A 26103-nucleotide genomic window follows, 5' to 3' on the forward strand; every position below is an offset into this window, starting at 1 on the left:
CTCAGTTGTGGCTGGAAATGTTTTACATCTTGATAATACAGTATGCAAACTGTAATTTCTTTTTTCTCTATGATCTTTAAAGTATGTTTAATTTGGGCGATGATTTGACCGTCTTCGAAGTAATTGCTTGAATCCGCCACATCTCGCCCAGGTCTTGTCTTTCCCACGACTGGTAAAGGAGGGGTCAAGTGGGGGGGTGGTCTGGTATGAATATATGACTACTAATGAGACAGTCTTCAAAAAAGAACCTCACAATTTGGGTATGAATATGTGGCCACAAAGAAAATCTAACAATAGTGTCACCTAGCAACTCTTATCTGGAGGAATGTCAGAGTCAAGTCTCCTCTGTGAAGCCGTGTGCACTTGGGCTGAGGCTGAGAGCCGAAGACGGCCGACCATCCTGACAAAGAGCTCCCATAAAATAAACTGAAGGGCTGAGCACTATCTTGTCCAATACGACCATACATGGACATTAATCATACGGCAGAAAGAATGAGAGCCACTGCTGAAAGAAACAGATTAACAAGTTAAGTGTGGGTTGAAATATGACTCTCTGACCTTAAACATCCCACTCAGTTTTAAAAAACTATCTGTCATTAACACTTGTGTCATTTTCACAAGACTTTTAGATTATTCTCTCTAACAACTCTCTAACGGATGTTTGTTTTATGCATACAGGTATTCATTATTGTACTGCATATATTAACTTGTGCTTCTCAGGACAAATCCATACCCTTAATCTGTACTTACTATTTGTAAGCTTAACTTACTTACATCAATATTCTTCTCTAAGCAGCACTTGAGGGAACCAAACATTAGTTTCATGTCTTCAGTCCACTGGGAAAAAACAAAAGACCCAACACTGTGCTTTAATGTCCACATTTTCCTTGCTTGCAAATAATTCAAGACACTTTATTTTGAGTGTGAACTCACACTTGATAGACACTTCCATCTTAAGCCCTCGAATGGCCCTTTCTCTCATTGGTTTTGATACGCGTTGGGGTATGCTTAGGTGTTATTTTCGAGTGCGTTAATGCTTAGACTCTGAGAAGGGGCCGCTGTTGTCATCCAGTCCTCAAAGGTGTCAAAGGTTAACACCCTCTCTAACGCACAAGTATGCAAATGCTTTCATTACAATACATGCTTCTTTTCATTCACCCAGCGGAGCATGTGTCCCGCTGGAGAGTGGACTGCTGCCTCACAGATCGCTCAACCCTCCGGGTGCCCAAACATCACCCCCCCCTCCCCTTTTTTTATTTTACTGCCCCTCCCCTTTCTGCCTCTCAGGTCCTGGGCTGCTGGGGGTGATGACAACACAAAAGTACTTCACGCAGGGGGCTGGGCCTGCATTTTGTGGGTCAGCGAGCAACGGCCTATGCATGTCATTCAGACCCCCCTCGCCCCCACCCACCACCCTCCCTATTACCCCACTTCTCGTGGCATCAGCAAACAGAGAGGTGGAACCCTATTCAAAGCACTGGGGAGTTTTTGTGCAGCGTAACATAAAATGCACCTACTGCCTTGCATCACTCTCACAAATCGGCCCCTCCCCCTTTTAAAACCCTTGTTAAGAAATGATGGCATTCATATGACGATGTTTGTGCATGACCTTCGAATTACCAACGGTGGTGGAAGAAACAATGAGATGATTTCATTTGAAAGACCAAATGTAGTTCGAAAGGCACTTAAACCATTACAGATGTTGATGTTAAAGTAAATTGTTATTCAAAGCAATTTATGTTTTAATTCGTAAAGTGAAGCCAGATATAATGTGTAATATGATGAGTCATCAATGCGCTATACTATCACACAGTTATGAGATTAAGTTATTATGAGTCATAATCTGCCGTTTACTAAAACATTTTTGTTACAGATTTAAGTATTTCCTTTTTTTTTGTTTCTTTGAAGAAACTGGCAATGAGACTGGATCTGAATCACTGGAAGGTCCTGATTCTGAGGTCTGCAACCACATCAAGGCAGTCACTTTTGGTAAAGAGCCGTTTTAATGAGCCTGCAAGGTGGTACGTTCAACTGGTTTCAACCCACAGAGAATTCTGCAATCTTTCATCCCATGACAGAAATCGGACACAGTATGAGCCGTATATTCTATGTTACTTCGCAACATAGAAAGAAACTTCAGCAAAATTCAGCAAAATTACTGATCTCTGCCCAGTAATAATGACAACACTTCTCACTGACATGCTTTAGTTTTTCACTGAATCAAGATAAAATTCCCGTAATGTAAAGTATACACAAAAACTGTGCTTCTAAGACAAAACAATAAAACTATTGTCAAGGCAACACCCTTTTGTCTTCCTCACAAACTCTGAATGGACTTTGTGGGAGCTTCTTTATCTTGAGCTCTCTTGTCTGTTCTTTGTTGAGAAGCTCGTGCATTTTTTTCCCGACGTCCTCGGTCATTTCCTTTTAAAAGCTCCACATGTCACCTCTGGAAGTAGTAATGCTCTTAGCTGGAACTTGGGATGGGTGTCTGCTGTCTTTGTGGTGGCTTGGAAAGCACCCTGAAACAAAAGAAACAACACGTTCTAACAAGTTTTTGCATTATGAAGAGGAGAAACGGGAGAATGCGGTTAGAAAAATACAGGTCATTGCTCATGTGAACATGGGTTGGTCTGAAGGTGTCTTCGCCCTGATCAGTCATCACTGCCTGTTTTTGCACAAACGCATGCATCAAAGAGCAGCTGCAGAGAAAAAAGTATCACAGAAGGTAGGTAGACATATTTTAGACGAAAAAAAATCCTGCAAAGAGACACTTTGAAATGTAATACCCTTCAAAATTGCCTTTACCTTCAAAGTTGAATATCAAATAGCAAGCTGTTACCACTCCTAAAATGACTATGGGAACCAATGAGTCGTTTAAAAGTAAGCCAATCGTTCATGAACCCGGATTGTGTTCTCTTATTAGTATGTAACAGGTTGTGTATTCAAATTTATCCCAGACCAAGGTCACTCTAATCCTTGGCGTCTGGCAAGTAAGAGTGAGGGGAACGAGAGCAGGTCTAAAAGTGTGACCCCCTTCAGTAAAGACCCGTGTTAAATGTAATGAATGTTGGTAAAGCAGCCTAATAAAGATGACAGCACACATTCATATGCATGTGTTTGTGTGCTCAGCTTGGATAAGTCTGCCCTGCAGGCTTGACAAAGGGGAGGAAGGAAGCCAGGGGGTTGTGCAGAATGCCCGGGGGGTGTGGGGTGACAACAAATACACACACACACACATACACAGGATTCAGCCTGCGCCTTGTGGTCGCTCAAGTCTGAGGTTATAGCAGTGACAGCTGGGCTAGCACGCTCTGCATGGGCTCTTTCTCTCTTTAGCGGACCCCCAACCCCCTCCTTCCACACACAAACACCCTTGCAGTCTGCGACAGTCTGCACACAAACACAGGATGCTCCATCCTGTTTACTGTTGACATTTCACAGTGGCTGGCCGACTTGGGAGGGCTCTTCTGTGATCACAGGCATTACAGCTGTCTGTAAGGTAGTCCGTCTCCTAATTGTAGGTGTTCCAACGTCCACTTATTTTCTTTGACTCTTTATTTTCTCTGACCACTTCCCGTATCCGTATCTGAAACACTTCAAGGACTATCGTACCCATCATTAGGCATAAAAGCTTGGACCAAAAAGTCATTGATGCTCTAAGAAAATGGCAATTGAGGAAGACTGTCAGCTGTACTGAAGTACAGTCACATTTCACCAAAATGGGAAAATCCAAACACTGAAAACACTTACAGGAGATATTAACTTCAAGTTAAGCAGTTACCTTTTGTAAAAAGGGACAACTGGGCCAATGGCACTGTGGTTGTCCACATCTGCTCAGAGGAAGGAAAGAACAACAGGCAGTGTGGTCCACAACAATCAGGTCGTTACTGAGTCAAATGGACACCTGCTTTGTTTGAGGTGGGCTTGGAGTCAGAAGAGTGATGAAATGAGACAGCTGAAAAATACGGAGGAAACAGGAGAAGATGTTTCTCCACCAAAAACAGCATTTCTCATTTTTGTTTATTTTTTATTTTTTAATAAAAACATGATATTTCGTACAGGCTGCTGATTTGATGGAAGCATTTTTTTTTAATTTTTTTTTTAGTTTGAGATGTAGTATTTAGCACATTTGGGTATGTAGTATTTAGGTTTAGAGCCCATGATTTCTATGGGTTGGAATGTAGAAAGCAGTTAGTACTTACAGACCAACAGGGGTCGCTCTTGTCATGACAACACAAGAAAAAGTGCCGCAACACTCCCAGACACAAAATACAGATGACAAATGTCATCAGCTACAAAAAAATATGTACTCCGGCTTTTTGATGCTTTTTTATTTATTTATTTTTTTTACGGTTTTTAACGTGTTTATAACGTTTTTTTTTGTTTTTTGTTTTTTATTTGATCAAGAAGTCCCCTTTAGATCACAACATACTTCACTATGATTTCCACTTAATGCTGGCATCCGCAGACTGCAGTAACAGCCAGACTCACAGTTGGTGGCAGTAGCATCCAGCACAATTTGCCATCTGCCGTTTAATTCCAAAGGAGATAACAATTAGAAGTCTTTTCATTTTTAAACAGGGTTTGTGAAGTATTCACAACAGAAGATTCAAGAGAGAAGAGATGAACTGAACTGAACAGCTGAGAGCAACAGTGCAGAGTCTTCAGGGTGTTAGGAATGTATTGCCTAAGCAAATTAAGATGTTTTTTTCTGGATTGTTAAACTCAAATCAGAGTTTGACGAAAGGCAAGAAGAAACTGAACAACTGGGGCAATCAGATTATAATTGGGAAAGTCGTATTGAAAATTTGGAGCACTGCAACAAAAATCCAATTAGACAGGGTAGTCTCAGTTGAACTGCATAGACTGCAGTACAAACACACAGGTTTTCTGTCATAAAGCAGAATACAAAAAATAGTTCTTATTTACCCTTACTTTGATCTAAGATAGAGATGGAAACCAAAATGAGCCATTGCCAGTCCATCCTTATACTCTTGGGTATATCAAACTGGTTTGGTATTCAAGACAAGAATTTAAAATTTCTGCTGTAAAAACAGAAAAAGTTTTTATGCCTGAGGTACAAAAACATGAAAAGCTATGGGAACTTTTGCTGTCAGTTTTTTGCAGCTGGTAATGTTTAGATGAGGTGCTGAGGGTGTTCCTCTGCACCGATTTATATCAGTGGTAAATCTGAAATCACTGCTGCGTTCAGCTGACATTGGATTAGTACAAACCATACACTGTACAAAACAACAGACAAAACATTAAGCATTCACGTAACCCATTGGTTTCTGAGGATTTAATACCCTTTTTTTTATTTGTACGCCGTTGATGTGTCAACCGGAATTAGCTTTGGCTATCAGCTCCTTCAGCCAATCCCGGCCAAAATTTCTGAAGAGTTGCCTGCAGATGTTGCAGACGCTGGGTTAGTACAACCGGCTGATTGCTTCCCTAAGCGTGGTAGCATGACCACTATGGATGAGAGTGATAGTGGCCAGCCACTGTCAATCAATCATATTAGAAATACTTTCATTGCTTTATATAAATTCTCCTGATGTGGTACAAAAAATGCATGTCCCTCAGAGTTTTCATGGATATGACATCAAATAATTGACATCAAAACGTTTTGTAAATATGTTGATTTCTGGTCTAAAGGTTGACATTTTAACTTGGGAGTCAATGGAGATTTACTCGCTTTTGGAGCCAGCCCCCAGCAGCCAGTCCAGGAACTGTAATGATTATTATCTACACATAAGACTCAACCCAGAGGTCAGATGGTTGCCGCTTAGAAACCGGATTTATTATGCTTAGCTATATAGCATGGCACTGAGGGAGGAAGTGATAATGGCCACTAGCTGAGCCTGCTGTCAATCAAAAGGCTATGCCTCACATTAGAAATAAATGTATTGCGTTATATAAATTCACCTGATGTAGCAAAGAAAATCAAATTCATCAGGTTGACAAATATGTTTATTTCTTTTATAGTGTCGGACATTTTAACACGGGTCGATGTAGAGGGACTGCAACTTTTGTTCCTGCCGGGTTGGCATCAATATGGATGTTAGATGGTTGCAACTTGGTAGTAGTCTAGCTTTTAAAGCAGTTTGAAAATTCAGTTAAAGCAGCACAAAGGTGTAATAGTTTCCCCTATAAGCTTAGAGGTTACGTTGCTTTTACGACACTAAGCAAGATTTTCTGTTGTTTGGTTTCTTGCTCAATCACACTTTTTTTAATTCTGTCTTTATATTTTTGAGTCTTATTGTTGCCTCTACTTGTCAATTGCAGCTCTGTGAGCTAGTTTCATTGTTATTGATGTTTGACATAGTGGCATTAAATGGTTTGGTGACTGTGCTTGTGCCTCAAAGATACAAATGCAATTGTCCGAGACCACAATCACTTTTGACAGTTTTTGCCATTATAGAGGCACAGGATGAGACTTTTTATTTTTCATTTTGTGGCTCTGACCTTTTATGTTAAGTATTGTGACTGAAAATGGGGCAGAGAGTTTGGGAAAACCCACATCAAATTACCCACAAGCTCTGGGAAAAGTTAAAGAGCTGAATCTTGGCAGCCTCTGTGAGGACAGTAACCTCTGTACATAGAGCAGTTTGCTAACTGGCAACAACGCTTCTTAAAACAAATATTGCTTTAAATCAAATTGATATTATGACATGAAAAAAATGCTGCTTTAAAGTCATTTGTTGCCAAATGTGATCTGACATTGCTAATATTGGCAGTTCCCCGATCTAAATTGCAAAGCAGAGGAAATTGAGCTTTTTTTGTTGTTAATCCCAAACTGTGGCACAGTCCACCTCTTAGTATCAGATGTGTCCAGACCAATGATCATTTTAAATCTTTGTTAAAAACATACCTTTTTGCCCAGGCTTTCCCCCCAACTTGATCATTTTATTTTATTTCATTGTATGTATACATACACACATATCAATCATTTTATTTTATTTTGGTTTTATTATTTCATTTTAGAATTGTTGTCCTTACAATTTTAGTAAACATCGTTGTTTGCTCTGTTTTTTTAATTATAATTTGTATTTTGTTTTATTAGACATGTTTTCATATTTATTGTTGATTTGGAGATATTTCTTTCTGGTTTATCCTGTATAGCACTTTGTTGAGGTTATTTTAAATGTACTAAAGAAATCAAATTGATGTGACTTTGCAATGTGTTCTTATTTGACACTTTATTTTACTACATTAATAAAAGCTTATAATGTTGTGTATTTCATTTAAGTATTTAGTATTCCTGTTTCTTTGACCTCCCACATCACCCACCTGATACACACTTGATGATGCAAACATGTTCCATTATTTTAGTATTTATTTTAATGTTTTTGTTTGTAAAATACAGAAATAATCATCAGAACAAAAAGTTAGAGTATGTAATAAGACTATTGGAACTCAAGTACTAATTATCACTAACATACCGGTTTTTAAAAATAGTATTTTAGATTTTTCTGAGTGTAGTAATTAGGACAAAACTGAATAAAAGGATGAACTCATTTGTTTTATTCTGTTTTTTTAAATCCTGCCAATGCACAGTTTGACCAATCAGTTCAGTCTCAAACACAAGGCTAATCATGACACTAAGTTGTGTCTTATTAAGAACAACTCTAGGTATTTGAAATGCTTTACAAACTATCTCCAAACTAGAACGAAACTCTGAAAACCACCGCACACCACCATGGAAGTATTGTATGTCAAACATCCTGTTTAGCTATGAAGTTTATAGGATCCTTATAGACCAGTCGGAGAGCTTACATAAATCTGATTAGTCATTGTATGACCAACCATGCAGAGCACTTTGTTCCATTAAAGGACCTTATTTGCATTGTTTAGCCCGCTTTTCTTTGCTCAAGGGTGAAAGTGGCATGGAAACGGTAAATGGAGACGCTATAGCAGAGAAAAGGAAACAGAATTGGAAACGGAATTACCATTTTAAATGACTGAATAGATATTGCATTCCTCAATGAATTAGTAAATGTGGTTACCTATTTCTCATTTTTTAACATGTATTTTAACATGTATTTTCTATTTTAAAATGACATTATTAAATGATGAATTAATTATTGACTTAGATAATTGGGATTTTAAAATCTAGCCTACTCCTGAAAATATCCTATAATAAAATTATTTTGTCTATTTATTGAAGGATTTATTAACAAAAACAAGGCAACGGATCCTAAATCCTACTTTGAAAAATGTAATACATTTTTAAATGTATCACAGAGACATAACATAATCAAAATATTAGAGTAGATATGAGTCAGAAGGAAAAAAAAATCCCCACATCCTCCTCGTGTTTGGAGCAGGAGCGGGTCACGTGACTGGACCAGGAAGTTGATGGCGTGTGCAGCGCCGGCCAGGTGCGTATCCACCGCTTCACTTTCATCAAGTTTGTAAGTTGCTGTTAAATGTTTTTTTTATTTTATTTTTTTAATTTTTGCAGTTCAGTCCTCTGACCATCTAACAACGCTACAGTATAATATTACGGAAAAAGATTATATCCCGGGTTCATAGCGGAAGTGAAGTTTGACAGCTAGCAGGTGTCGTGTATTTGACTTTCATCCCAAATAAGCTACATCATTTATGAAAATATGATATCAATAAACGAGTTTGTAAAAACTATCCATGAAGGTACGTTAAGCCTGAATTAAGAGTTAAATCGACGCGGAGCATACGGCGTAGGTTACGCGGCGACGCGCACCGTACGCTGTAGGGTCTGCGTTGGTGCAACGCGGAACCATAAATCAGCCTTTATCTTCACCCACGACGTTGTGGTGTGACAGCTGGTCCACCTGTTCAGCGCTCGCTTATCTGTTACATTTATAGTTTTATCTATTATCATGGGTGCAGATCCCGGGGGGGACCGGGGGGACATGCCCCCCCCAATTTCTGAAAAACATGAATTGTCCCCCCCAATATAAATAAGTAAGTTATTGTCAAGTTGTATTATCCATGAGTTGTCTAGATACAATTAAGAAGATTTATACAGACAAGAAGAGTTAGCCTATTAAGATACAGGATCTCTTCTTCCAGGGCAGCGGCGTCAATTCAGTCGAAGCTAAGGTATGGCAAGGTTATGAGTCACAGTACTTAACTAGAGTATCAATCAACACTCCCAGCAAATACTCATCACAGAAGTCTGCTATGTAGCTTATCTTTACTGTGTGGTCAAGAAAACTGGACATTTTTCAAATGCACTGCAAAAACTCAAAATCTTACCAGGAATATTTGTCTTATTTCTAGTTAAAATGTCTCATTTTTAGTCTCATTACACTTAAAACAAGAGTCATCGTCAGAAAAATAACTTATTTGAACATTTTCACCTGTTTCAAGTACATTTTCAATTGAAATAAGTAGAAAAATCTGCCAGTGGGACAAGATTTATCTTCTCATTACAAGCAAAAAAAAAGTCTACTTATTTTAAGTGAAAATCTACTTGAAACAGATGAAAATTGTTGTTTTTTGAGTTTTTGAGTCTTGTCTTAAATGTAATGAGATTTTTCTGACTAAAAATTAGACATTTAAACTAGAAATAAGACAAATATTCTTGTTAAGATTTTGAGTTTTTGCAGTGTATAATAACTGAAATCGATCATGTTGTTCTGATTTGCATTTGTAGTTATTTTATATGTATTAAATAATAGAATAATCAATTCAAATAGACAGAGTAATTCCATAAATGAACATGGACATTTATGTAAATAAATTTGATGTTGGGTCAACTTGTGCTGTGTTTATTGTGCTCTTAGCAATGGGTCCTTTTTTTTTAGAACTGTTTACCACCATAACTATGTTAAAACATGATCAGTTAGTTTAAACAACTTGTTTAGGGCTCCATATTTCATCCATATATCAATTGACCGTGCATAAAGTAGTCCCATAGGATAAAAGGAAGATGGTGAGAAGAATTTGAGATGAGTAGACACTACATGCCCAAAACCCTTAAAATTATGATTTACGAATAAAAGTTAAGTAAGCAGTGACACACACTGTTGGCTGTTTAGGACAAATAAACAAGAAAGGTAAGCTCAATAAATGATTCCCTGTGCAGTATTTTTTGGCGAGCCTTTACCAATCTATGGCATGGTATGAGTTGCATATTGGCAAAAAATAAAAAATTAAAATCACGTTGGTGTCCCCCCCAATCCTGACATCGGATCTGCACCCCTGACTGTTACATTTATAGTTTTATCGCTATTATCTTCCCTTTTATCAACTATCAGCTACTTTTGGCCAAGTCAAGCTAATGTGTTTATATAAGCGTGTTGGTTGGCAGCGTGATCGGGGGCTGCATGGCTATAACATTTGTTTGGAGGAGCAGAATTGAACAGTTAAATGAAATGCAGCAGCCTTGTTTAACTTTGACTGAATCACGTGTGTTTTAAATAGTTGCCTCTGTAGAACTGATTCAACAGCTCAACTGTTCCAGGTTCATTTACTCACAATTTTAAATTGATGATTTAAAATTATTATGCATCCCTTTCTTCAGATTATCATTGTAATACTTTTTAAAAACCTCTGCAGGTTCTTGAAGCATCCTCAGTTCTTGGTGTAGTGATTTTATTTTAAGCTCTGGTCCAGATGGATGTGACTGTAATACATGTTTTTTGTTGGTGCGTTTCATGCACATTCAACTCAACTATATACAGTAACATCACAGAAACCTTCCTACTTGCACAGTGAGGACTTACTCCAAGGTAGGAGCCAAAAGAGGCCCTGTCAGTGCAGAACAGTGAAATCACAGCAGTCCTCAGTTTCTGGGGTATAGACAAACAAATCAGGGAAATTCTTAGTTTTAAGAACTATATAGGACTTGGACAACAACTGCTGTATTAAAAAGGTAAAACGGATCACAAAGGACACTTCTCACCCTGGGCACTCTCCGTTTGCACTGTTGCCCTCAGGTAGACGGTACAGAGCAATAAAAACAAGAACAACCCGTTTTAGAGACAGTTTTTATCCTACAGCTGTAACAAAACTCAATCTACTCAAAAATAAACTGTAACTGATATGAGGGATTGTGTGCATGTGTAGCTATTTTTAATAATTTTTTGGTTTTAATCAGTTGTTTGTTTTATTTTATGTTGTATGCATGTTTTATATACCATAGTATTCATCTATTTATTTTTTAGCACCGACTGATTGCACTTTTAATTTCGTTGTTATATAACAATGACTAATAAAGATCTAATCTAATATTAGAAAAAAGTTTGTTGTCCAAAATACATCTTAATGATTCAGACTTAGCTAATACCTAAATAGTTATACTGTTTACCTACAATTAAGAAGGATACAGAAGGATATTGATGAGATCAGTTTGGCAAGACATGAGTGAGTCTCAAGGTTGTGAATGTATAAATACTGCAGTTACTTTAGTGTATAATGCTCTATAACTGATACACTTGTGGTCCAGATCATTACATGTATGAAAGAGTTGAGATTGATGATTGTTCAGAGACCATGAAGATATCTCAATCTATAAGAACCTACATGGCAAGAAGATTCACATATGCTGGTGTAGAACTAGAAATAATCATTTGTACAAAACTTTAAAAATATGCAATAAGACTTTAAGAACCCAAGTGCTACTGAGTTAAACAGAATATTTTCAGTTGTTGGTTGTTAATATCTTATATGATTAGCCATATTATATTGGTTTGTTCAGGAGATGTCCCATGTGTACCTTTACTCCTCATCAGCTGTTCATCTCTCTGATGGTGATAAACTTGGAGGACCCCACTTTCCCTCATTGTCTAACTGAAGATAACACTAATAGCTTATCCAACTTTAGGAGGTTAGTATTCCAGATCTGTAGTTCACAGTCATTTTCTTCAAAATTGTGTGGTTTGAACTAAGGGCAGTTGGCTTGGTTATAAGTCACAATGGATTATAGATCAGTGGGCTCATCAGTTTTAATTTAGAGAAAAGTTTTAACATCCCTGGAGTTGTATTTGAACGCGTGACTGTGAAAAATTTGTCCCCAAAGACAAATGGGATGTGAAAGGATCTCTTCAGTATGCACACTATACTCATGAATATAACTGTTATATCATTAGACAAGCATCCATTACACACAAGGGTAATTTACTCTGGATAATGTGACCATGCTTGAAATGGGGAACCCTCCTTTTTTGCAAGAAGGAAACAGCATTCGCATTACACTAAGATATAAATATGTACAGGTATGTCCAGAGGGATATACAGTCATCTTTACAAAAAGAAAAAAGAAAAACTCAATTTAAAGATTTGGTGCTACGTGATTGGCACATATGGAAAAAAGAAAACCTCAAACAACATCCCATGATGTTGAAACAAAAAAAGTTTTTGAATAGCTCCAAAGAAATGTTTGATGGCCGAGACAAATTCTAAACATTAAAGCAATTGAAAGATAAGATGGATGATCTAAGATAGATAAGCCAAAACGTATTAAAAAAATCACATGACATTTTAAAGGGGAACGGTCCAAAATTTCTCCACAGGGCTGTGCAGTAATGTTGTTCAGAAAACTAGTACTTCAAGTCATTGCTACTAAAATCAGTTTTCTAGTAGGCTACTTTTGCAGTTTAGTTTAGTGACGTGGTGTAATATACTGTTTTGTATATCTGAATCCATATAAAAATAACCTCAGATGTCAATAAGTCAAACATGCACAGGAGTATTTTTTTGATGATTTATTTAATTTAAACTTTTTTATGATGTTTGTACAAGCTTGGTCAGTTTAACAGTGTAACCCTCCACAAACTCCTCTTAATCTCTTACTGGAATTCTGGCCCATTTTTCTCCTGACACAACTGGTGTAGTTGAGTCAAATTTGTGCACATGCTTTCGCAGCTTTTCCCACAAGTTAGAATTATGCTTGAGGTCAAGGGGCTTGTGATGGGGACCCTTGCTCTTCACTTTGTCATCCTTCAACCACCTTAAAAGGAGTTCTTGGGCTATTGCCCATATGGAAGACCCATTCACCCCCAAGCTCTAACTATTCCTCATGATCCCATCTAGACGTGCAGCATTCAATTTTACACTCAGCTGCAGACTGTAATCTGACTTTTTATGGTGGTTCTGCTTCAGGGGGCTTTCTCCTTGTGTGACCTTTCAGCTCATGTCGTACAAAAAGTGTTTTACTGTGGCAACTGATTTTGAAGAAAGTTCTGTTAAAATAATATCCCTAATTATTCTGACATTTTACAAAGGTGTATCTCTTTCTGAACTGTAGAAAAGGATGACAACAGTGAGATAGCTGGTGAGGCGTTTCCCAGCCGTTCTGTGTACATTTAAGGATGATGTTGATCATAAACCTCTTTTCTTTTTTCTTTTTTTTATTGCAGCCATCAATAATAAAGGAGTTTGAAATTCAGCCGTTGTTGAACCAGTCATAAAGTGGCCTTTGCTGTTTGGATTGTCACTGTGTAAACATGACAGTTTCTGGGAGTCCAGATGTTGCGCTCAGCCATAAAATATGTCTCATTGTATGGGTCAAGTCTCCCTTGATAATGTGGCAAATAAAAACTGTTCTTTCATTATTCAGGGTTTTTATTTTATTTTTTTTACATCATGGCGTTCATTGGAAGTTGTTGTATAATGCCATGCAGCTGAAAATTTCCAATTTCAAACTTGGATCCCTTGTGTATACACCTGGTTTTTCAAACAGCAAACATAATTGAAAGCTTTGATTATCCAAAACTTCATTGAGACAATGAATAAACGACGTGTCTGTTCTCCATTTGCATATTGCAGGGAGGGGAACAGGACTACTTTAAAGAGTTATTCTTCTCAGACATCTTGTGAATGTGAAGCGGCGCAGATTGTTTTCTTGTGCTTTTGCTGTCTCTTTTATATTGGGAATTTAAAGATCTATTTTTTTCTTTTACCTGAAGCAGAAATCTCATTTAGACCATGGACAAAAGGAAGGTTATAAGCTGGAAATATGTTTATTTGGTTTGAGGTCTGTATCTCACAATTTTGACTTAACATGGAATTTATTTTCCATGTCTGGAAAAAATTATTTGATTTTGCTCTGCCTGTGAGAGGCTTGTCTTTTTATACTGTAACTGGATATTTCCCTGAGGAACTCTTACCTTTATCTTATATTAGTATTTAAAATCATTTTTTCTGGTTCACTAGAGGTTATCCAGACCTTTTAGTCAGCACATCATAAAGTGACTAAATACTCAATGTCCGTGGACCAGTGCTTTCCATCTCTCCTTATTATAATATAAATATAGCAAATAAAACTCTTAACAGAACTCGATAGCATATTATTGAACTCTTTTTTTTTTTTCTTAGAAAACAAATAGAAAAGTGGTTATTTTCCTGCTAGATGTTCATTGGATTGATCATCATTGTGGTTATTTGTTTGTAGACACAAAAACGCTGCATACGTTTTATGAAACAATTAGTGCAACTTGTGTTTTATGTGTCATAACTTGAAATAACGATCTACTTTTTAACAGGTCTTATGATAATGTTTATACAACATCACATGATTAATGACACGTGACATATTACACTTTGTCAAAGTTTATTTTAAAAAGACCAAGTAAAATGCAGAAGGTGTGAGAGAAACTCTTTCGGCATCTCCACGATTCAGACACTTGTCAAATATCCTTTGGCGGCCATAACTTAAAGTAATCACTTTGTGGAGGTTCTCATCAGTCTAGCGCATCATTGTGGAGGAATTTTGGCCCTTTCTTCTGTGCATTGTTGCATCGGTTCATTAAAGTTTGTGGGCAGTGTGTTTATGCACAGTTCTCTTCCTGCTACAGCATTTCCCTCAGGGTGACGGCTGAACTTTGATTTGGTCATTGCAGGCCCGTTGTATTTTTTGCTTTTGCAGCCACTATGCAGATTTGCTGGTGTGTTTGGGATCAGTGTCCTTGTTGAATGCTCCAGTTTCAGCCAAGTTTTAACTGTTGGAAGTGTCTCTTGCTTTTGACTTGAGAACTTTGACATAAGAAGGAGTTCATATTCAACTCGAGGGCTTCATGGTACCCAGGTTCTTTGACTGCAAAACAAGCCATCAAATTATCAGCCCTTTGCTGTGTTAATGCTAAAAAAAGTTTCATTTGGTTTTCAGCAAACTTATTATAGCTAAGCACCTTACTTTAGTCTTGTTGCTCTATAGGACTTTATTTCAGAAGTCTTGAAATATATTCAGATGCACTTCTGAAAAACAAAACAACTTTGCCGTATTATTTTGCGATTGAAGAGGCTTTCTCCTGGCAACTCTCCAAACAAAACATACTCTTCCAGCATTTCTGTAAAAGTCACCAATGTTAATATCACGAATATCAACATACAAAAAGAGTCTAAGCATGACCAGGGATTACCCTGTCTTAAATGTTCTCCACTTGTTAGTAATGGGAATGATCTTTCTCACTGTGGAACAATGCACTCAGGTTAAATAAAGACACTGTTATTATGTTATGTGCTGCTGTGCATCTGACGTTGCATTTTACATAATATGAAATTATGTTATGGGTCAGATGGGTTTTTTAAATTATACACTGATACATAAATTTACGTAATGAAAGAGGGCACACTTTATTTTTCACATGACTGTTTGATATAAGTACCGTGTGTGTGAGTGGGTGAATGAGAAACTTATTGTAAAGAACTTAGTAGAACATAGATACCATGAAAATGTACCATTGCCACTAAATGATAAATGGTGTGGTTTACTTACCATGTGCTTTTTTTAGTTTATCGTTTCCCATCTTGCTCAACAAAGTACTTTCTTTATTTGTAAAATCATGAATAAGTTGGAAAGATTTCCCCAGAACAGTCAACAGTCCTGCTCTTACACCAGGAGCTCAACGCCCCCAAGCAAAGTCCAAAGTCTACACCCCCGCCGTACACCCACCAATATCTAGTCGTCACTACACTCAAGACGGTGTCGCTGGCTCTCGCGGGACTCTTAAAAATCTGGGGCTTTGGGACTTTGATAAGTAAACCATTTAATCTTTGGAAATGTATTTATTGTATACGTTAAATACAGCAAAAATGTGTAGCATGTCATTGAAGTCATTGCTTGGAGTTTGTGTTACCTGGTATTGTATTTGGGCATTTTGCTAAAGTGAAGAACTGCAAATGCTTCACTTATGTCTGCATTAACTTCTCAGATCATTCTTCATTTCGGTTTGTTTGTGCAGAAAATTAGTCATTATTTAGAGATAAAAATATCAGCTGAGTCACCCTGTATTATTAGATTATACAGCTGATAATCTTTGGACAACAAACTATCATATTTACAGGACTGTCTCAGAAAATTAGAATATTGTGATAAAGTTCTTTATTTTCTGTAATGCAATTTAAAAAAAACTAAAATGTCATACATTCTGGATTCATTACAAATCAACTGAAATATTGCAAGCCTTTTATTATTTTAATATTGCTGATTATGGTTTACAGTTTAAGATTAAGATTCCCAGAATATTCTAATTTTTTGAGATAGGATATTTGAGTTTTCTTAAACTGTAAGCCATGATCAGCAATATTAAAATAATAAAAGGCTTGCAATATTTCAGTTGATTTGTAATGAATCCAGAATGTATGACATTTTTGTTTTTGTAATTGCATTACAGAAAATCACAATATTCTAATTTTCTGAGACAGTCCTGTACTAGCATATGCAAGTATTTATATCCACACACTGAGTCAATCGATATTTTAACTCCTGAGTTATGCTTCTTATTGCTGTGTCTGTACAGGGTTTTGGACATTTAGGACCAGATGATGTTGTGGACAGTTTTCCTGCTTCTGGTCACCCTGTGTGTCCACAGAGGAAGTGGCGAGGAGAGAGAGGAGCCACAGAGACCTGGACATGTTTCTGTGATCATAGTGGGAGGCACAGGAGACCTGGCAAAGAAATATCTGTGGCAGGGATTTTTTCAGCTGTACGTCAACCAGGTCGGTGTTGGCAACAGCTTTTCCTTTTATGGCGGAGGACTGTCGCCTGCTGAAAAGGCCAAGCCGGTCTTCTTCGAGATCCTGAAGGCAACTTCTTGCCCAAAGGACGTATCAAAGGAGCGCTGTGCCGTGCTGAAAGATCAGTTCCTGAGGGTCTCGCAGTATCAGCAGCTGAAAACTACAGAGGACTACCAGGAGCTCGCCAGGCACATCGAGCAACAGCTTCAGCAGGAGGGAATGACGGAGCAAGGGAGACTCTTTTACCTCTCTGTTCCAGCTTTTGCATATGCAGATATTGCTGAGAAGATTAACAGCAGTTGCAGGCCAGCCAGTGGTGCCTGGGTGAGGGTGGTGCTGGAGAAACCTTTTGGACATGACTACAGGAGTGCTCAGGTCCTAGCATCTGAACTTGGGAGCTCATTAAAGAATGAGGAAATGTACAAAATTGACCACTACTTGGGGAAGCAGGTAAGAGAAACCTAGACATAGGGCTGGGCGATATATCGAGATTTTAATATATATCGATATATTTTCAAACACGATATGGTACGAGACAATATCGTTTATCGATATAAAAAAAAAAAATATATATATATATATTTTTTTAATGATTTTGATATAGCTTATTTTGTGACAAATTGACTTGAATGTTTTATTTGAGATTTGCACAAATGTTTTGTAATTTGCACAACTGTCAACCTCAGTGGAAAAGTCTGCCTGTTACTGTCTACATTGTATTAATTTTACAGTGTATTTTAATTTAATTGTTATGCAGGAAAGGGATATTTGTTTTATTTTATTCAAGAAGCATTTTTATTCTATATATGCAGGCAGTTTATTTTTATTTCATTTGTTTTATACATTTTGATATTGTGCAGACCTCTGTTAATAAATGTACCTGTGTAACATTTGGCACGAGGCTTTGTATTAAAACTGACTGTTTTTTTAAGGGTTTGCCTCAGAAAAAAATGAAGCTAACAGAGATGCTATGCTATAATGCTTTGGGGGAAACCCCAATTAAGGCACAGAAAAAAATATCGAGATATATATCGAGTATCGCCATTTAGCTAGAAAATATCGAGATATGACTTTTGGTCCATATCGCCCAGCCCTACCTAGACACCATGTTTAATTCACTTTTGCAGTTTGAAGCGTTTGATTTTCTGTTCTTCTTCTGTGGAAAAAAAAGGTGGTGTCAAAGATACTTCCATTCAGAATGGAGAACAGAAAATTTCTGGATCCCATCTGGAACCGGCACAAGATTGAGCGAATAGAGATTGTTTTGAAAGAAATCCTGGATGTTAAAGGTAAGGAAAACTTTCATAACCCCGCTTGTAAAATCCTAAATGGAGACTTCACGCTTTCCCTTTTCCTCTGATTTCATCCCCAAAGGCCGTATCCCTTTCTACGACCAGTACGGCGTGATCAGAGATGTACTGCAGAACCACCTGACCGAGGTCATGACCTTGTTGACTATGAAGCTTCCTGTGAATATGAGCAGCGGTGAAGAAGTTGTTGAAAAAAAACTGCAGATCCTCAGCTCCCTGTTGCCGTTAGGAAAGAATCAAGCTGTCGTCGGACAGTATCAAGCATACAAATCCGAGGTACAGCAGGAGCTGAATAAGACTAAAGACCACGTTAGCCTGACACCCACATTTGCAGGTGAACACCATGCTTTGTTTTATGTACCGTATTTTCTGGACTATAAGCCGCTACTTTTTTCCTAGGTTTTGAACCATGCGGCTTATACAAAGGTGCGGCTATTCTGTGGATTTTTCTTCCACCGCTAGGGGGAATGCTAACCGGAATTAGAATAAAAACTAAGACAAAATAAATGCAAAGAAGAATACGCTACTTCTTCTTTAGCAGATAGAAGTAGGTAGAAGCAGATTTCAAACAGATAAATAGATAAATAAATACCGGTTATTTTCTCTTGGTTCTGTCCAGTTTTAATCAGCAAAGTTGCTGCCGTGTTAAAAGACACTGTTAGGAAAGGATCTATTTAGGTACAAACATGTACATCATTTACAGTTCAAAATCCTTCTGTACATGTAGTAAATATCTAATCTAACAACATAAATATCTGCGGCTTGCATATCTTTTTTTTTTAAATAGAGCGTATGCGGCTTATATATCTTTTTTTATTGTTTTTTTTTTTTTTAAATAGAGCTGATGCGGCTTATATACAGGTGCGGCTTATAGTCCAGAAAATACGGTATATTCCTCATTGATCAGTAGTTAAAAGCTCAGATTGTGATGCCTCCGTGTGACTGTGTTTCAGCTGTTCTGGCTCACATCGATGACGCGCAGTATGAAGGCGTGCCCATTCTCCTGATCTCTGGGAAGATGTTAGATGAGCGGGTGGGATACGCACGTGTCCTTTTCAAGAACGACATCTTTTGCCTCCAGAACGACGACAATGTTCACTGCAGGCCCAAGCAGGTGGTTTTCTATTTTGGGCACGGCAGCCTTCAGTATCCAGGAATCCTCGTCAGCAAAAACTTATTCAGGCCAACTGTCACGGACAGCGACTGGAAAGAGGTGACGGAGCACACAGACGTCAGTGTTTTAGGTTTGCCGCTGTCAGACTACTACGTGCAAACCCCAGCGGTAGAGAAGGAGGCTTACGCAGAGCTCATCTCTCACATCTTTTCTGGACGTAGGAATAACTTCATAAGTACTGAAAACCTGCTGGCGTCTTGGTCTTTATGGACGCCACTTCTTAGTAGCCTAGTGAGTTCTTTCCCCCGCATCTATCCCGGCGGTGCTGAGAACGGAGGCATGTTAGATGTCCATCTGAAAGGAAAAGAGATTAGTTATAACAGCGAGGTGGTGCTGATCAGCCCTGATCAGATGGGGGGTGAGTCTGCAAACAGTTTCCAGGTGATGCAGGGCAAATTTCGCAGCGCTGACATGGTGTCAGCTTGGACCGAGGAGCTGGTCGAGACACTAGCTAGAGATATGCAGGAAGCGGCAGAGGCAGCGGTGCACGAAGGCGGCGTTTTCCACCTTGCTCTCTCCGGAGGGTCGACACCTCTGGCGCTTTTCCACAGGTTGGCCCTGCACCACTTCTCCTTCCCCTGGAGGGACACGCATGTCTGGATGGTGGATGAGCGATGCGTGCCGCTGACTGAACTGGAGTCTAACTTCTACAACTTGCATGAGAACCTACTGCAGCACGTGAGGATACCCTACTACAACATCCACCCCATGCCAGTGCAGCTCAACCAGCGTCTTTGTGTAGAGGAAGATGGAGGAGCGCTGCTGTACGAGAACGAGCTCAGCCAACAAGTCAACGGATCCAGCTTCCACTTCGTACTACTCGGCGTCGGCTACGACGGCCACACGGCGTCTCTTTTCCCTGGCGGGAAACTGGGGGAAGTCGGGGAGCGCCTGGTGGCCGTCACCGAGAGCCCCGTCAAGCCTCACCAGCGCATGAGCCTCACTTTAAATGCCATTAACCGAGCCCGCAGGGTTGCTCTGCTGGTGATGGGCAAAGGCAAGCATGAGCTGATAACACAGCTGAGCCGAGTGAAGGACAACCCAGACAAATATCCCGTTACCGGGGTGAAACCTGCTAATGGGAAGCTCGTTTGGTATATCGACTACGATGCACTTTTAGGATAAGGGTTCTGTATGTTTCTTATTTTCACTCAGACTTTGCAGATGTTTTTAACTGGTGAAAAGTGATGTGTATATGGAGAGGACCAGAAGCTTTCAAGCTTTAACTTTTTAACTATAAATCAAATAAACTTAAAACTGCTGCTGGATTTAAAAAAAAAAATAAATAAATAAATCCTCCTGGTTTTTCATGTATTCCCAACCACAACTGCATTTGCAAAGACAAAGAAGTCTTTAAGAGCAGTCAGAATGAAGTAGAACAGTGGAAATCTGTTTGAAATAGTCCTTTGTGGTGGACTTGAGGGGAAATTGGGATTCTGGGAAGTTTGTGGTTTGAAAGTTCCTATGCTGAAAGGACTCCTGTAGAGTCAACTAGCAATGCTTATATGGTGAATTTGAAGTTTTCCAGCAAAAGGAATCAATGCCAAGGATTTTGGCTCCATTACACTGTTACCACAACTCCGACCTTTCAAGCTGATGGGTTTCTGGTACAATTGTTTAAAATTTAACTGCAGAAATGTCAAATATTCGCAGTTTCTAACTGACAACGGTTGGGGTTCTTTTTTTTGTACATTTTTATTAAAGATGAAACCTCATGTGAATGCATAGCTAGACTTTATATGACATGAATCAGTCCAGTTGAGCTTCAAATGCATGGAAATCTGGACAGCTATGTGGAGCATACATGTCTCCAAGTTTACAGAGGATGCCGTATGTGACATTTTAAATATCTGCAGCTGAAAGACAGTTCCACCAAGCACAAATGCTGGTTTTCCTACGACAATTCCAGCATGTTTGTAAATGTGAATTCTATCATATCTCAGGTGTTCTTGCAGAAACTGCGTGCAGTGTCCAGGAAAAGCTGCAATTTTTTGATTATATATTTCCCATTGTTGATTGACGGAGACCTGATTAAAGTGATGTTAGGAATTAGTAGAATGGTAGGTGGTGCCAAAAAAATAATTTTTTACTTATAAGGAAGATACATTTCTATGCAGCACATATATTTAATGAATGTAAAATATTGGTGCTTCAGGAATTAGAAGGAAATATATTAAAAAAAAAAAAAAATTCTGACATTCCTTCAAGGCTGCATTAATTGTCTGAAAGGGTTTTTGTGCGTGTGTGCGTGCGTGTGTGTGTGTTTATAATTTCAAATGGGATGAACTGTAATCTGTAAAGAGTGTATTTGAATAAAAGCTTGGTGACACTGAATAATTGTTAATGAATTGATCGTCATTTATAAAAGTCAGTCTTCTCCATGTATCCACAAATATTTATAGTATGACATTAAAACTGAATCTGCTATAAAAAATAACTTTTCATTGTTCACTCAGGGAAACATTTAAGAAAAAGAAAAACTGATCATTTCTCTCATTCTGATTTACCACCATTTGTCATTTAATCTATTTTTCTTGGCTTAGTGTTATACAATATATAGTTTACTCTAATGTGTAAACTACATATTCATTAGCCTACTTGGATCAATGGCTTCATGAAATGGTACACTGGACAAAACATCTGCTTTTCTGCAGGAAGCTTATAAAACGTGAGATGGATGAACTCGCTGCTTTTCTTCATGGTTTATAGAGAGCAGCTGCTGCTGGTACAGAAACCTCATGAATAGTTTAAACGTGCAGTATTAGGTGTCGGTGTGGGGACAGCTGGACCGTTTTAGCCCTCGTTGTTTCCGCTCGTCTCAGTCACAGACCGCCTGTTGGTTAACTGCAATCCTCCTCTCACCATGAAGAAACCTGGACAGACATAAACAGGTGTTACTCCTTCAAACTGTACAGTTTAGCATGTAATCTGTGACTATTACAATGCACAGAGGTGTAACACACCTGCACTGAAAATAGAGGCGACTGTAAGAGTTAGGGATACGTAGTACAGCTCTGGAGTGGTTTTAGCCTGTCAAAATAAAAGATATCTGGATGGAAATAATGTGTTTTTTTTTCCCCCTTATGAATAGCACTGGTTTTTCCAATTTTTCTTACACATGATGCTGCAGTGAGAGTTAGAATGGCAGTGCATAATCCATGTCCACATGAAAACAGCCCGAACACATGATAAAAGGCCCAAAAACTTTGAGGAGCTGGGTCTATCAATGTGAATGCCACCGAAAATCCTTTAAGAGAGGAAACGTTTCTTCAGCGTTTTTTTATCACTACATTTCTGATATATATCAGTGATCTGATGGGACTCACCTGAAGCAACGAGGGACAAGGCAACAGAGGCCGATAGGTTGTTCAGAAGAGGCTGCCGGCAGTATCTTGAGGATTTGGGACTTGAATCAAAACAAACACCATTGTTATTTATACGTTCCCCCTTGTGCAAGTAGCCCATGACCTGTATGGCTTGATGCCACGGCATGCAGCCTGGTTACCTTCCCATCACGTAGAGCTGAGGGACCAGAACAATTACTGTGAACACTGCATTCACTATTTGACTGCGGATGAGAAATGAATAAAGCATCAACATGGCAGCTTGAATAGTTATTATTTGTCTGCCCTGGGCAGTACTTACAGTTTTAACCTCTGTTTCTGTGGTATCCGTCTGCTGCTGCGATACGCCAAGAAGATTAACATGTAAAGAAACATTGGATTGTTGAACATCCAGAGCAGACTAATGTGGTGAAACACCGGAGCTGGTGGCTGCATTTACCCTGAGGAAGGATTGTATTTCACTGCTTCCAAGCCCTGAGACTTTACTGCATATTGCGTTCCCTTGAAAGCTGAACATTTCCACTAAAGACAAAGCCAGATGATTAGGCCGTTGTGCTTTTGGTCAAAGGTTGCCTCCGACTTGTGCACTATACCCTAGAAAGGTGTTGCATCCTGCAAGGCTTTATCAGGAACAAGATCATTTCCTCACATTATGTAAAAACAAATTAAGAAAAAAAAAGTCCCACTCCCCTCTCCAGCATTCCTCTTGTACATACTGTATGTCCCCCCCAAAGAAAAACTGGGACAAGAGACGCATCACTTTTGCCCCACATAGACTCATATTAAAACATCCCACACATGAGCTTTGGTTCTGTTCACTCCTGAAGCTTCCAAAGAGTCACAACTAACATCCAAACATGGGCGTCGACTACAGTGGGACATGGGACGTTGTCAGCAATGTCAACTTTGAGGGTTACATGGTCGCACTCGGTAAGTCTAACTATCTCTTGGACATGCTTTCTACCTCCAAGCATTGTGTGGAGTAACACTCATTTGGAATACAGCAACATCTAGAAATGTACAGTATGTGTTCACTCATTTAACTTCTTATCATAGAGAAGAATAGTAATTTATCTGCTCATCGAGAAGAACAAAGAAGGATCTATCAGAGTAAACTTAAGGTCTTTCTTGACATGCAGGCATCGACTTTGCAACGCGGAAGATTGCCAGACTGCTGAAGCCTCAGAAGGTGATCAAGCAAGACGGAGACTGTTTCACCATCGGAACTTTCACCTCATTCAGAAATTATGAGTTTTCTTTCAAAATTGGAGAGGAGTTCAAGGAGGTAACAAAAGGCATGGACAATCGGACCTGCAAGGTAAGAAAATCTAAATTTAAGTCTCCAAGTAGACCCATTTATTAAAGTTTTTGAGCACTGCCACACGTGACTTTTTTTTTTTTTGTAAAGAGCAATTTCAGATAATATTTGCAATATTCTTATTTACTGTTGGTTCCTTGCCAGACTACTATCAACTGGGAAAATGATAAACTGGTGGGTATTCAGAAAGGAGAAAAGAGAAACAGGGGCTGGACTCACTGGATTCAGGGAGACGAGCTTCATCTGGTATGTTTCTACAGATTTTATTCTTACTGGCTACTCAGAAAATTCAGAAGACTCTTGACTTGTCAGACATAATGTATACTCATCTCTGTAGTACATTAAATAACCCTGTATCAGTCATGATATAAGTACTTTGAACTCTTAGTTTGTCCACTAACAGATAATGACTACCAATATACTATATTTTGTCTCATGTAATATTGAAAATACATTTGTGCCCTTCCTCTCTTTGTACTTCATCCTCCCTTTTTTTTCTACCTCCCTCCACCCAACTGGTCTTTGGGCAGGAAGCCCCCCCCCCCCCTTTATGGGCCAGGTCCTGCTCAAGCTTTCTTCCCTCCTAAAGCGAGTTTTTCCTTGCTAATGTTTGGCTTACAGGTTTTTCTCCTGCTAGGGGAGTTTTTACCTGTCATTGTTTCTTTCATATTTACTCAGATGTCATGCTATAGATCTCTGGAAAGCACCGAGAGACAATTTTTATTGTAATAAATGCTGTTTAAATGAGATAGAATTGAATTATGAAAATTTTTTATCATCACGTGAATCGATATTGAAGTGTATTTGTAACCCAAACCCAGTAAGATAATATAAGGTACTAATTGCTGCTATAAAACACTTGGAATGCTTTTTTTTAACGTTTCTTTTTTTTATGTGATTTTGTTTCTCTCTTTAGGAACTCACTTGTGAAGATCAAGTCTGCAAGCAAATCTTTAAAAAGACTCAGTGATCTCACCTTTTTAAAAACCATTTCATGTGTATTATTTCTGTGAATGAAATGCGTTGCATGCTGTTTGCTGCACATTTAATAAAGAATGCAGTGTTGTTGATGTTTTTTTCTTGTTTTATTTACCAACATTTAAGCATCAACATAGAGGTATTGCTTAACCTAAGAATACGAATAACAAGAACACTGACTGATTTTTACCTGCTATCTTGAAGCATTTCATGCACCAAAATGGGATCCCCAATTATTTTCAAATTCAATAAAATAATAAAAGAGAATCAATAATGTAAGACGAATTTGTTTTTGTTTTTTTTTTACATTCTGTGTATTTGAATCCCTTTGAATCATTAATGTTTTAGACTGTGGGAGGATCATTTTTGTTTTAAAATGCATCATAAGATAAGATAAGATAAGATAAGATAAGATAATCCTTTAATAGTCCCACAGAGGGGAAATTTGCAGTTTACAGCAGCAAAGGGGATAGTGCAAAAACAAGAGGCATCAATAGAAATAGTAATAACACAGTAATAATAACACACTATAAACAGTAAACTGGTATATACCATAATAATAATAATAATAAGAAGAAAAATAAATAATAAGAAATACAAAAAATAACAGACGGATATTTACAGATGGATATTTACATAATTGCACGTTGCAGTGAATGAAAGATATTGCAAATACATTTGCATTGTAAATTAAGAGATAGGTATTAAGTCTTATCATATTATTCAGTGATTTATTATGATTAGGTAAACCTATACACATATATACAAGAAATATTAAAGCACGACTCACAGTCCGTCAGCATCTAAGGGCTTAAATGAAATCACAGGCGTTCATATTTACATGTGATTATTATCATTATTATTAATAATAATTAAATAAAAGTAAAATGTTACATTGCTACCAAGAGATCTGTAAATGCAACACTTTCTAATGTGTTAAAACATTAAAATGTAGTAGTACCTCCTCCACACCACATGATGGGGCCCTCAACTTTGGGAGAAAAGCAAAATCATGAAAAATGAGTCGTTGGT

General features: G+C 38.2%; 3 protein-coding genes across 5 annotated transcripts; 2 read left to right on the forward strand and 1 right to left on the reverse strand.

Moving 5' to 3' along the window:
* The first annotated feature begins 8340 nt into the window (after window positions 1-8340).
* Window positions 8341-21483, forward strand: h6pd (hexose-6-phosphate dehydrogenase (glucose 1-dehydrogenase)). 3 transcript variants are annotated; one of them, XM_061727322.1, is made up of 5 exons: window positions 8341-8384; window positions 16731-17397; window positions 18119-18236; window positions 18322-18591; window positions 19211-21483. In XM_061727322.1, exons 2-5 carry the CDS (start codon window positions 16753-16755, stop codon window positions 20554-20556), a joined length of 2379 nt encoding a protein of 792 aa, XP_061583306.1. In that variant the 5' UTR covers window positions 8341-8384; window positions 16731-16752; the 3' UTR covers window positions 20557-21483. The 3 variants fall into 3 exon arrangements, with proteins under 3 accessions (XP_061583306.1, XP_061583307.1, XP_061583305.1); XM_061727323.1 differs by lacking the exon at window positions 8341-8384 and adding an exon at window positions 13915-13966; XM_061727321.1 differs by lacking the exon at window positions 8341-8384 and adding an exon at window positions 15908-15968.
* A 491-nt stretch (window positions 21484-21974) lies between these two features.
* On the reverse strand, window positions 21975-23168 carry LOC133449396 (uncharacterized). Its single transcript, XM_061728537.1, has 6 exons — window positions 23077-23168; window positions 22937-22999; window positions 22758-22837; window positions 22548-22678; window positions 22395-22461; window positions 21975-22304 (listed from the first exon to the last, which is right to left on the reverse strand). The coding sequence occupies exons 1-6, from the start codon at window positions 23163-23165 to the stop codon at window positions 22225-22227; spliced, it is 510 nt and encodes a 169-aa protein (XP_061584521.1). The 5' UTR covers window positions 23166-23168; the 3' UTR covers window positions 21975-22224.
* A 375-nt stretch (window positions 23169-23543) lies between these two features.
* rbp7b (retinol binding protein 7b, cellular) lies at window positions 23544-25163 on the forward strand. The gene is made up of 4 exons (XM_061728538.1): window positions 23544-23705; window positions 23915-24093; window positions 24238-24339; window positions 25010-25163. Exons 1-4 carry the CDS (start codon window positions 23633-23635, stop codon window positions 25061-25063), a joined length of 408 nt encoding a protein of 135 aa, XP_061584522.1. The 5' UTR covers window positions 23544-23632; the 3' UTR covers window positions 25064-25163.
* Window positions 25164-26103: the final 940 nt, after the last annotated feature.

Source organism: Cololabis saira, chromosome 8 (genome assembly GCF_033807715.1).
Source record: "Cololabis saira isolate AMF1-May2022 chromosome 8, fColSai1.1, whole genome shotgun sequence".
Classification (NCBI taxonomy): domain Eukaryota; kingdom Metazoa; phylum Chordata; class Actinopteri; order Beloniformes; family Belonidae; genus Cololabis; species Cololabis saira.

Excerpts from the sequence above, each read along its gene's own strand:
- LOC133449396 (XM_061728537.1), bottom strand. The coding sequence starts at position 23,165 with ATGTTCAACAATCCAATGTTTCTTTACATGTTAATCTTCTTGGCGTAT. Across the intron at positions 23,000-23,076 it reads CAGAAACAGAGGTTAAAACT|TCAAATAGTGAATGCAGTGT; the intron begins GTAAGTACTGCC and ends TCTCATCCGCAG. Across the intron at positions 22,305-22,394 it reads CGCCTCTATTTTCAGTGCAG|GTTTCTTCATGGTGAGAGGA; the intron begins GTGTGTTACACC and ends ATGTCTGTCCAG.
- h6pd (XM_061727322.1), top strand. The coding sequence starts at position 16,753 with ATGATGTTGTGGACAGTTTTCCTGCTTCTGGTCACCCTGTGTGTCCAC. Across the intron at positions 17,398-18,118 it reads ACCACTACTTGGGGAAGCAG|GTGGTGTCAAAGATACTTCC; the intron begins GTAAGAGAAACC and ends TGGAAAAAAAAG. Across the intron at positions 18,237-18,321 it reads AGAAATCCTGGATGTTAAAG|GCCGTATCCCTTTCTACGAC; the intron begins GTAAGGAAAACT and ends TCATCCCCAAAG.
- rbp7b (XM_061728538.1), top strand. The coding sequence starts at position 23,633 with ATGGGCGTCGACTACAGTGGGACATGGGACGTTGTCAGCAATGTCAAC. Across the intron at positions 23,706-23,914 it reads GGGTTACATGGTCGCACTCG|GCATCGACTTTGCAACGCGG; the intron begins GTAAGTCTAACT and ends CTTGACATGCAG. Across the intron at positions 24,340-25,009 it reads AGGGAGACGAGCTTCATCTG|GAACTCACTTGTGAAGATCA; the intron begins GTATGTTTCTAC and ends TTCTCTCTTTAG.